This window comes from Lichenostomus cassidix, chromosome 2 (assembly GCF_008360975.1).
Source record: "Lichenostomus cassidix isolate B80296 chromosome 2, HeHo_3.0, whole genome shotgun sequence".
NCBI classification, from domain to species: domain Eukaryota; kingdom Metazoa; phylum Chordata; class Aves; order Passeriformes; family Meliphagidae; genus Lichenostomus; species Lichenostomus cassidix.
In genome coordinates this window covers 90,960,954-90,973,392 of record NC_139482.1, presented here as the reverse complement: position 1 = coordinate 90,973,392, position 12,439 = coordinate 90,960,954, and the positions used below count along the sequence as shown (strand labels likewise).

General features: G+C 41.7%; 1 protein-coding gene across 1 annotated transcript; it reads right to left on the bottom strand.

Moving 5' to 3' along the window:
• Nucleotides 1–2,434: 2,434 nt before the first annotated feature.
• Nucleotides 2,435–12,042, bottom strand: PDCD6 (programmed cell death 6). The gene is made up of 6 exons (XM_085052344.1): nt 11,884–12,042; nt 8,942–9,003; nt 5,867–5,911; nt 4,714–4,872; nt 3,924–4,033; nt 2,435–2,977 (listed from the first exon to the last, which is right to left on the bottom strand). The coding sequence occupies exons 1-6, from the start codon at nt 11,967–11,969 to the stop codon at nt 2,879–2,881; spliced, it is 561 nt and encodes a 186-aa protein (XP_084908470.1). The 5' UTR covers nt 11,970–12,042; the 3' UTR covers nt 2,435–2,878.
• Between the last annotated feature and the right edge of the window lie 397 nt (nt 12,043–12,439).

The window sequence follows — 12,439 nt, the reverse complement described above, 5'->3', positions numbered from 1 at the left end:
TTGGAGTGGTTTATAATGTCACTCACTTCATAGCTGTGCTGAACGCCTTCTTCCACTGAATTACGTAGTCAACATTGCTTAAAAGGGAAAATTATTATTTTTCTACCACAGATGTCTGCCAGAGTATTGATTTAAAAGTCTGTAGGATTATCAGTTATTATATCTACACTTAAAAATTACCAGAAGTTCTTCACACAAATGTTACGACCTTAGTTTTCTCCCCCAGAAATGGTAGTGCAACTAAAATTCTGAAACTGTAGAAAAAATGTTGCTAGAAAATATTACTGCTAGGACTCTGTCAATTCAAGTTAAGACCTTTTCATTTGAGGTTGTTGTAGAGAACTCTTTTCTCCATTTCTTCCTCCCTTTTGGATTTTACTACCCTTATGGTATACCTCAATGGCATACAGCAGCTGGATGACCTCTGCCTAAATTAGATGCTCTTTCCACCTGTTTGTTCTCTTATTTTTCCTTCCAGGCAACAGTTACTATCTCTCCTTTGTTGTGCTGTGTCCTGCAGTGGGTAAACAGTTCTTGCATTTTGAAATGGAGTTGGAGTAGTTACCACATTAAGACAGGATAGGTTTACTAAAGCTTTCCTGAACTGTAGACTGCTGAGTACTCCTTGCTCCCAAGAAACCCCTTTGCCATGTCTTGTTCCCATGTAGTACAGAATTGGAGCAAAATAAATCCTCTGTCTAGACTCCAGTCCTTTTTCAAGAAACAACCTTCACAACGTAGGTGACAGCCTGCAGAGCAGCAATGGATGCCTGGCACCTGTCAGCACCAATGCAGCTACATCACAGGCTTTGGCGCAGAAGCAACTGTTCTGAGGCTGCACCTGAGCCCTTGGAGACAATTTCACACTTCCTTAAAAAGCCAGTGGTAAAAATCCAGACTGGAACTTGTCTTGCACTGGGGATAAATTACCTTCTTTTCTGCCAGTTTCTTGGTCTGTGGCATACCTGCTTTCACACCTTCAGAAGTGTATTTTCCACTGGGACAAAAGTTGTTCCAATCCAGAGCCACCTTGGTGATTCTCTGCAGCAGTGGTGCTCCTTCAGAAAGTGCTGGAGCCAGCTGTTCTGCACCAAGGACAGTGAAGTAGAAAAAGGCCAGCTGGACATGAAGACATTCTTCAGGGGAGACAACTTGGGAAGTTTCTCAGATTCCAGCCTTTTTAATTTGTACATCAGACTTACTAATGCGCCTTGAAGTGCTTCCCAGAATTACTGGATTTTATATGGATGTATGAACTAAAGGGACAGATTTCTTGGTGGGGAAGGAATTGGGAAGCTGTTCGGAGCCCCAGTTTCAGGCTCTTCTGTTATTTTGTTTTGGAAGAGAGCATATCTAGTTACCACCTCAACCTTGTGGTGAGGGAAGTTCAAGAAGTAACTGGTGGAAGTCTTTTTCCCTTGTTTTCTTAAACATAAGTAACTTTCACAGTTCATACAAGGCTGTTGGATGAAGTGGTTTCTGACATTGGTCATTATTCCTGCTCTGCCTCCTCCCCCAAAACCTATTCCTTACCTTTTGGGTGACAAGGCCTGAAGTGCTTTGGGAGAACCCCTTGTTTCAGAGTGCTTATGGTATGGAGACCATTGGTCTTTCCCCACTATTTCACATTAGAGGAGTGTTCAGAGTGTAGCAGAGCTGTCACTAAGCGTCTGATTGATTATCACTTGGCAAATAGTAGCAGCTTCTCTGCCTGACAGATTGGTAACTGCACAGAGCAGCCACTTTGCTGCCTTCACCCTGACACCAGACACTCTACTCTGGCTGAAACACAGAATCACAGAATAGTCTGAGTTGGAAGGGGCCCACATTCAGTGAATAGCCCACACATGGATTGAACCTGTGGCCTTGGCATTATTAGCACCAGTCTGACCATCTGACCCAATCTCAGGGTCACCTGGAATTAACATTGTAACTTCAGGTTTTATTTTCTTTTAAACTTTTCTGTCTCCCTTCAAGTTGCTTCTTCAGAGTTACTGCAGGAGATGTGTGTGACAGAAATCAGTCATGACTGGTCTTGCTCGAATTTTTCCACTCTCATTAGCTGTAAATGGTGATATGTAGGGTAAAGTTATGGGAATGTCTGACTGTCAATTCAAAGCCACTTCAAGTAAGTGCTTCAGCATAAAAAGGAAGACTTCTGATGTTAAATGAGACAACTGATCAGAGGGAACATACTCAAGAGTTCATTTTTGTGGGGAACTTATTGAGGGAGATGCAGTATGATCATCTTCACAGGTGTGAAGAAGTTGTATTTGAAGTCGTCCCAAGGATACTGTGAAAGAAAGCAGCAGCTAGAAAATAAAATTTAAAAAAAAACATCCACGTGGAGAGACCCCTGAACTGTAGAAAATGAGAATACAGAAATAAAACCATCACCCCCTTAAAGCTGTACAAAAGTGAAACAGACTAAAAGTTGACCTAGTATTTTTACTTAATTTTAAATTCTGTATTAAAAATTAATACATTAAACTCTTATAAAAGTAAGGCACATGCAAAACATGTTTGTGCAACTTCTGGCTTTCAACTCATAGAAACTAACAAGCATTATTTTAATTTGGCATTGCTAAAGAGTCATTTTTCCCATGCAGGATATGTGTGTAAGCGATTATGTTCGACATTGCACCAGTTAAATCTAGATTCTGTGCTTTCTGTACTACAGTAAGCAGAGATGGTCATATCGTACAATAATACAAAATAAAAACTAACTCAAGGACAGATTCTGACGTGATTACCAACATACAAAATTTAAGAATGCGACGTTACATCCATTATAATACATCAATGATCTTATTCAGTAGAGGATGATTTGGCAACTCCAGTCTGTGTAATGCCAGTGTGCGATTCCTGATTATCAGTGTCATACGATGCTGAAGACCATGGAAAGATACTGCTCATAGGACACCTGAATCCAGCCGTCCTGATCAGTATCGTACCGTCGGAACACATCAGTCACCCTCTGGGGGGGAGAGAAAAAAAATAGACATTTTTGTTCTTTGGTGAAGTTCAGACTGCCACATACTCCCCTTGCCACCTGGGCTCCTGCAGCTTTATGAACCCTTTCTGTTCACCCCCTCTGTAGCCATTTTACAGTCGTATATATAAAGACAGCTCTTTCCCAATAATGATGCAATACCTAAGGCAACCTATGCACTTCTTTGCAGACCAGACAGCTTTTTATAACTAGCTTTAAAGCAGGGGGAGAAACAATGCAACATTTGAGTCATCTGGAAACAGAGCCCAATGAGTACCTAGTGCATTTCTCACCTTCTAGGCAAATATGCTTCATGTGCCATTGCTGTCTGAGCAGGCTCTGTGTAATGCCAGAGATGCCAGGCAGTATGGACAGTAGATCAGAACAACTTCCAGCACGGTTCCACTGACATCAGCTGAGACCTATTCCATTTCAAAGCCATTTTTAGCAGAGTTCAAGTCTACAACTAACTAAAATTGCCTTATATTACAAATGAATACAAAGGTGACTGATGTGTCTAAATAACAGAGATACTGCTTTTACAGGGAACTGCTTCCCCTCCCCAGTCTCTCTCTCATTCTCTCTTTTACTGAAAGGTTGGGGGGTGGGGTTTGTATATTTCTACCATTACCCCTGCAAGAACAACTCTGAAGTCTGTTTTACACTAAGAAGACACTGTAAGACACTGAGACTATTTTACACTTTTTTTTTGTCCCTCACCCATTCTATCAAATTTACTTGAGATGCAAAGGAATTACTAATGAAGACCAAAACACAAAGATATTTCTAGCACTTGTCATACATTTAGTTCAAATGGCTTATTATAAATAAAAGCAAGTTCTAGATCCACTGTTAAAGTGAGAACCAGAAAAGCTTAAGAAAAGTTGATTTTTTTTTTTCAACTGACATCAAAGTACATCTCCTTTCTTACCTGTAGAACAACACAGCACTGAATAAAATCATCAAATGCAACTTGTCCTCTTCCTTGTCTGTCAAATTTCCGAATAAGGATATCGTAGAATTGATCAGACAGTCGGTAACCTTGGAAAAAGAGAAATACTTTAAAAGGTTCCAATTACTGCAGTCCTTCTATAAAAAGAACAAGGTTGTTTAGCAGGCATGTGAACCAAAACCAGAAAACAGTAAGGAGTTACAATTATTTTTCTTTCCTAAATATCTCTGTTAAACTAAAATGCATGCAATAAAATCCATGCTTAATAATTATATACAGAGTCACAGTAAATATAATTACAGATTGTGCTGACTGTTTGATTGAGGGAATGGTTTAGGGCTGCAGTTCAAGTCTTTAAAAATGAAATCCTTGGAATGGAAGTTCCTTAGCCATCAGAATGCTCTTGTAGCATAGACAGCTGGCTTTGTTTCAAAAAGTGGCAAATTCTATCAAGTACCCTGTAAGTTTAGGCTTTGCCTGAAGCACTGGTAATGCTCTCAGAGCGTGTCACAGAGGAGACTGGAACTGGATGTGTCAGTATATTTGTGGAATGTTTTATTTTTTCTCTGTTTAAGGAAAGAGCTTTAAAAAACGTGCTTCTGGCATGGACATCATTAAAAGGTACCTTATACCTAAAAGGAGAGCTGCCCTTCACCTGCCTCCTTTTTAGTCGCATTTGTCAGAGCAGTACAGCTCTGCAGCAGTAACAATAAGAAGCTCATACTATGACATAACCCAGTCATAAAAACTGTAATTGCAGATGAATTACCAAAACCTGTTAGTGCTTGCTTTAGTTCATTTTTGTCAATCATTCCAGAATTGTCTCTGTCATACGTTCGAAAGACGTTCTGCCAGTCTGTGATGTACTTCCAAACTCCTGTGAATTCATTGAAGTTTACACCCCCTTTGTTTTCTCTGTCAAACATGCCTAAAATAAAAAGAAACACATATAAAACCTTAGTCATACTACTCCTCAGCAAGATCTGATAGGATTTTAAGAAGACAGCAAGAGTGCTTTGTGAAAGGTATTGAAGAGAGAAAAGAAACTGCTAAAATACGAGTGATAATTTGAAAAGTTATGCCAAGAAAAAACAACCAATCATCAACTGAAGGAGAAAACAATGAAGCAAGATAAAAGAGTAGCAGAATGAATCACAGAATGTTTATTTTTCCTGGGTCTTCACTTTCAGTCTAAAAATACTGAGGACTTGATTGAACATCCAGGGATAAATCAAAATGAGCAGAGGGGTGGATTGTTCTTTTCTAAGGACACATTAGAAAGTCTTACATCTGTTCCCAAGACTGCTGGGATATTCATCTGCATTTGACTTACTGATACTGTTATCTTTATATAAAAAGCATGTCACACAGCAGTGGAACTCAGACTGCTGCTGAACACTTACTGAAAACAAAGCAAAAAATGTAGTCCTTGGATTTATGAACCATGTGATAGAAAAGATTTGATTTATTGTGCTTGAATCTTTATCTTTCTATTCTACCACCATCACCTTCCATATTATAGGCAATTGTTTTAGACACTAACAGAATTCAAGCATTGTGAAGCTTCTGGTTTGGTATTTTTAGAACAAAACATAGGATTAAAATGCAAGGCAGGAAAAACTACTTCCAAAGACAAGTTATCTAATATCTTTTTGGAAAATTTAAGATGACAATCTCCTCATGCATAAATTACATTTACTATCTAATTAATTATGCAGTAGCATTTTCTGAGGCTACTTTCACAAGTGCACACGTGTGTATGCCAAGGGCATTTCTGTATTAATCAAAAGGGAAAATAACTTACTACTGCTGAACACTCTGAGAAAAAAAAAAAAGTGTAGCAATTGAGAGCATTCTCAATCATCTGAACAGATCATAAACCAGTATTTTAGGACTATGTCACATCATACAACTACACTCACCAAGAATTGACCTGACTGTTGCTGGATTAAATGGAGTCCATGTGCCTGAAACAGAAAGAATTACTTAGTTCCTCAATACCAAGCAACATTTTAAAAACATGCAACCAACCAACCAAACAAATCAGTTATGAACAGTGAATTCAGAGCTAGATGACATGGAGCTGGTGTATTTAAAAAATAAGGCTGTTTTGAAGTAACTATTTTCTTGGGCATTCAGAGATGACTTCAAACCAGTGCTTTACAAATATCCCACAGAAACCAGCACTTTTAAGGCTGCAACAAAAAACCCTAAAAAACTCTGAAAGATCTGAGTAGGACTTTTTCATCCCAGGCCATCAGGAAGTATTAGATAAAAGACAAGATCTGAAGTACCTCTTTTCTGCTGATAGGAGCAGAAGTGTTCTGTGTTATAATTCAATCAAGGTCTTATCTCTGTTCCTCAGTAAAAACCCATCTGCTCATTTCCTTTTCATCAATCATTTCATCAGGACTACTGCAGAGCATTTAGTTTCTGACAGAAGGAAAAAGAAAGGCTTCCTAACATGGCATAACCATACACACCAATTTAGAGTTTAGTATAAATCCCACTGCCACTGCTAAAAGAATTAAGTGTAAGTTTGAATTAGGATCTTTAGACCAAGAAATGCTCCTTGAAAGGCCCTGAGCAGTAACCATCTGGAGAAGAGCTCTGTACTTCTCTGAGTATTTAGAGGCTAGTCATTATGAAACAGTTTTCACTTGGTTGAGAGCATTCCCAAGCGCTAGGAAGCATTAAGCTTTAAATGAAGAGAAATCCTGTGCCTCATCTAGAATTTCACCATCAATTCTCTAGAGCCTGTGAAGGAACCAGGAGGATGAAGCAGCACGTATTAAATTGGCTGTGGTTGCCTGCAGGGACTCAAGGAATCGGTGAGACCACAAAGGAGTTGGTGAGCCGAGGGCACTGCAGAGGCGTTTGCAGGGATGTGTCAGCTGACCACAAATCCCAGCAGAAGGGCTGTGCTGGGATTCAGCCCACAGGATTTGCTGGGGCAAGTGCAGTGCTGTAACTCTCCAGGGAAAGCCCTGCACTGTAAGCAGGCCCTGTGACTAGTTGCTCATAAAGAGAAACATAAGCACAGAAAGAGGAAAAATGGCTCTGAAAATGCTTAAACGGTATTTTACATAGAGAACATCAGTACCTTAAGGTTGTACATCTCCTCACAAAAATAAGAAATAATGGAATTAATAAGGCACCATTATATAACTCTGAACAGAATAAGAGGAAAAAATGAAAATACAGTCTGAAAGTTAAGTTATTTCATCTTGAAATATTCAAGTGACTCATACAGATGTCATGGAGTGAAATCTGAGCAGCTCCAGAGGTGAAAGACTGTACTGATTTCAGCCTGTTCCAATAAACAGGGAAAGACTGTACTGTCTCTTCTCTCCTGACTCTATTTCCCATGGCAGTACAGAAGAAAACAAGAAGGAAGCATAGGATTTTATTGTGCAAACAGTTAAACAACGTGATGATCAGCCCCTCCCAGGTAAGCCCACCGTTACCTGCATAAACTTCATAGGTTGAAAATGTCAAATTGTCAAAACCACACTGAACTTCAAATTTCAATGAGCACAATACAGACTTTTTAAATGTTTTAGAAATAAACACATAACATTCTTTTAGCCCATGTTAAATTGCAGGACAGCCATGCACAGCCATCCCCTACCGGCTATATTCTGAAAATAATATAGTGAATTGTTAGTGACTTCAGTGTACAAGATCTAGAATCTCTTGGAATGCAGGAAGCTTAAAATTCTGTAAATATTTTGTCTATCAGTGAATTCACTTGGTAGGCATTCTTCATAATTGCAAAGCACTGAAACTGCTAATCTACAGTGTAAATAAGGAAAGAAAAGAGCTCAGATAGCCATCACTGCTTATTACCCTTAAATTCAATCATATGAGAAGATACTTAAAATATATAGAATTTAAAACAGCAGGTAAAATTTAAAATGACAGGTTCTCACAGTTCTAAACAGCCCTGTAATCTAAGTCACAATGGTGACTTAATTTAACTTAGTTTTTGCTAAAGATTTTATTCAAAATTTTAATTATGGATCATGTCTGGCAGCCACAATACACGCTTTTAATTCATCAGCTACATTATTAAACAAATATTCTAGTAAATCCAGTTCAGTTACAAGACCACAATTTTACTAAACAGAGCCATCAAAATTTATTTCAAGTCACGCAATTACTGACAAAAAGGGGTCCTTCAGCCCGTGTGTGCTGCAGCTCACAGCATCAGTTTATGCCCTTCTCAGTCACAAAGCACAGGAAGGGCAAAGGAATAAACCTTGGGAGACAGGGAACTTGGTATGTACTCAAAGGTGGACAAACAGCCTGAATATACCCCTTTTCAGATATCCAGACAGGAAAAAAAAGCCCACTAAGTACCCACCCACCCTGAGTCATGGAAGGAAAGTAAAAATAGGCTACTGGAAAAATGTTTCATTTTTTATTTTGTTTCCATGAGTTATTTGACAATACCCTAGTTATTTGAGTATTACAACAAGGAACTGACAGACTACTAAAAGTTTTAATACTAGATCTAGAGTGCATCTTTCTACTCTGTTAGGAAAAACCCCAAACATACCTAACTTCCTGCATGAAAAATAAATTATGTGCAGTGAAAAGACTGGTTGTAAACAGCTTTGTCCAGGTTATGCACTGATCCTGGTTAAAAAACAAATGTTCAGTAATGATAAGCAAGGGATATATAAATCACTGGTTATGATTTCTAGGAAGCAGAGCTGAAAAAAAATAAAGGGATGTGCATGCCTTCATTCCTCAGAATACAGATCAGCAATGGTTACAATAGATACTCAGTTTAAAACAAACAAAAAGTCAGGACGACTGTCCATTTTTTTCCCTTTCCAGCCTTTTGCTGTAGATTAAATAATATTAATCAGTAGTAGGAACACTTCCCACCCCATTCCATACAGAGAATGATGGCATCAAGTAACCACTCTCACAAGAAATTTAACATGAAGTTTACAATTAACTACCTCACTGCTCATTTACAGACTTACCATTGGATAATGCTTGCTGAAGTTCATTATCAGATATAATTCCACTCCTGTCTTTATCAACTCTGGGGAAAAAAAAAACCAAACAAAACCAAAAATGGGTGTTAAGCTATAAATGGCTGAAATTAACAGGTTCCACTTACTGCAGGCTTTGACATTCTGGTTCTTACTCATCAGATGAGATGAATCTTTTCCTGAAAAGTCACTGGAACATGATAAAGCTCCAAAGAAAACGGCAAGATTTACTCATGAGAGAAGAGACTCACAGAAACACACACTGATGATAAAATATTTTGGGCATAACTCTGCACAAGGAAGCATTTTTATTTATTTCTTTTTAAGAGAACTGCAGAGCACACCATGTTGGTTAAATCCACAAAATGCTGAATGTCACAGTAGTATGCTGTCTCCCAAACTGGAGCAACAGGTTTGCCACCCAGATTCTCTCACATGGTGGCAATGGAGAGAAAGTCACTAATGTGACCAAGTAGTGAAAGACTCAATCAACTGCAGGGCCTTGACCTCTTTCAAAGGGGTTCAAAGAGGAAAAAGCACATGCAGGCTCCAGCTTCTGTTGAGTCTTCACAGTTTTAAAGATTCAATTTCTGTGCCAAAAATAATGAAGTAATAATTTCTGCCCAAATAAAGAATGATCATTCCTTCTTTAGAGGAGTACCTGAAAGCGGTGGAAACTTCACATTTCAAACAAGGATGTTCCCCTTGGACTGACAGTTTTTATTTTTCCTCATATACTACCACTCCAAAGAGGAGTCCTGCTCATTTCATCCCTCTTTGCAGCAGCTGATTTCCTTTAGTCCTTGTTGTCTTTTTCTAAACACTTTCAGTTCATTCTACTGCTTCCTTCCCCATCTGAAAAATTATGTAACCTGCATGCAACATTAAAATTGCAATCAAAAGCTGCAAATATTTCAATAAGAAAAAGATATTCCCCTTCTTTATTCTGTTTCTCTTCTTGGTAGTGTGGACATTTTTTAACTTTTATGAGCTGCTACCAAGTGCTAAGCTGATATTTTTATGAAAATGCATTATGACCTACTTATCTTGCTCCTGAGCATCATCAGTCAGCACATTCCTTTTATAAACAAAATGATGCAAAATTAAAATGGGTTTTCCTCATGGACATCAGGTTCCTGCTCTGGATTCCACCTGAAACACAGCGATCAGCTGTCATACAGGGATCATGATCTGGTCATGACAGGCTGATACAGCCCAGCAATTGAGGACTGTAAGGTGCTCCTGGAAGCTTTCACATGCCTCAGTTACTGCAGCAATCAGCAAACCTCACCTGACCAATCACCTCCTTTTCACAGAATCATAGAATCACAGAATGGTTTGGGTTGAAAGGGACCTTAAAGATCACGAAGTTACAACCCCTCTGCTGTGGGCAGGGACACCTTCAATTACACCAGATGGCTTACAGCTCCTTGCAGCCTGGCCCTGAACACTTCTGGGGATGGGGCATCCACAGCTTTTCTGGGCAACCCATTCCAGCGCCTCACCATGCCCACAAGTAAAGAACTTCTTCCCAACATCCATTCTAAAGCTACTCTCTTTTTCCAGCTACTCCTGAACAAATTAAATAAAGATCCCAGGAGAGCTCCATCTGTCAGTGTGGCGGATAACCACACACACACACCCTTCAGTCAGTTTCCAGGCCACTGAAGAATGCTTCCATTCATTCTACATTTACTGAATTTCTTTAAGGGCCTTTTGATACTGTTGAGAGTATTTCTGGAAGCCATACAGATTATATGAATTGCTCTAATTCTAGCCATCATATCCATACCCAATCTTTACCAAACAGATTCCAGGATTTATACAGTAGTCTGACAGACAAGAATACTCTCAACAAAAGCCGTGCAACTCTCCTCACTAACTACATTATTTAAAATTATTTTTACGGCCTTTCCCGGTACACAAGTCAGAATATTGAACTGTTTCTTTCTGGACCCTTTAAAAAGAGAAATGGCTTCATGCATGCCTTTGCTGAGACCTCAGAGGAAGTTGTTTTACAGCAGGCTGGGTAGGTAAGCTGCTGCATTCCTGAGTCACTCCGTAAATACCAGCCAGTTTTAGAAACTTAGTACTGTTTGCCTACTGCTTAACCTCTTCTTGCTGCTGCTTGTCGGAGGATCTGTCTTGACTCATCTCCCATAAAAATGGATCCAACGTAGGCACCTCCCCAGTTTCCTCAACATGACACAAGTGTGAAATAACCTTTGACTTCTTTACTGATACCATCTTGACAGTGTGTTTGTTCAGCACAGGCTTGCTAACCCCCTTACAGGTCCCTCTGCTCCAGGTGAATTCAAGAGAATATTTCACAGTATCATTTAGGCTGGAAAAGGCCTCTGAGATCATCGAGTTCAGCCTGTGACCGAACACCACCGTGTCAATTAGACCATGACACAGAGCGCCACGTCCTGTCCTTCCTCAAACACCTCCAGGGCCGGTGACTGCACCACCTCCCTGGGCAGCCCATTCCAGTGTCCAACCACCCCTGCTGCGAAGGAATTCCTCCCGATATCCAACCTGAACGTCCCCTGGTGCAGCTATGTCTTCTCGTGGGCAGCTTTAAAATCTTCCACTAACATTTATCCGATTCCTTTTTACAAGCCTTCGTGTACTGCTACACTGATCCTGCAGACTTTGCTATCCTTTCCACAACCTCAGGTTAAAAATTACTTCAGTATTTTCAAGGTTACCTTCTCGCTTCCATCAATCCCTCCTACCCTCGTTATAAAACAGCCACATTTACTCCTCCTCAGCCCTTTCTCACAGATTCCTCCCACAGCGAAACCACCGCGATGTTTACAGCCCCGCCGGGCGCCCCGGCAGCCCAACCCGGGCCGGTGACCGGATCGCGGCAGCAGGCGCCCCGCTCCCGGCAGCTCCCGGTCGGTCGGTCGGGCGGCGCGGCTCACCTCTGGAACACGCTCCACAGGAAGGAGGGGTCGGGCAGGGGGTTGCCGCCGCCGCCGTTGGGCCGGTGCTGGTAGCCCGCCGCCATGGCCCCGCGCGCGCCGCCCCGCGCGCTTCCGCCGCGGCCCGCCTCGGACGCACGCGCCCCTGACGTCACGGGCAGGGCGGGTGCGCGCGCCCCGCCCCGCGCAGGGGATTCCCGGGCCGCGCGAGGGGCGGGGAGTGCCGCCGCTGCCCCGGGAGCGCCGCGGAACGCGGGCAGGCCTGGGGAGCCGCCCGGCGAGAGGCGGGGGAGTCCTGGTGCTGCCCCGGGAGCGCCGCGGAACGCGGGCAGGCCTGGGGAGCCGCGCCCGGCGAGAGGCTGCTCTCCCCTGCTGGGGGCAGGCCTGGGGAGCCGCGCCCGGCGAGAGGCGGCTCTCCCCTGCTGGGAGCCGCCAGCCGCCGTCAGGGCTCGGCCAGGGCGGGAGCTGGTCCTGTGACCGATCCCTGCGGGCGTGGCGCGGAGGGGACGGAGCAGAAGTTTAACATTCAAGAGACGCCTCTGCACCAGCGCTGAGA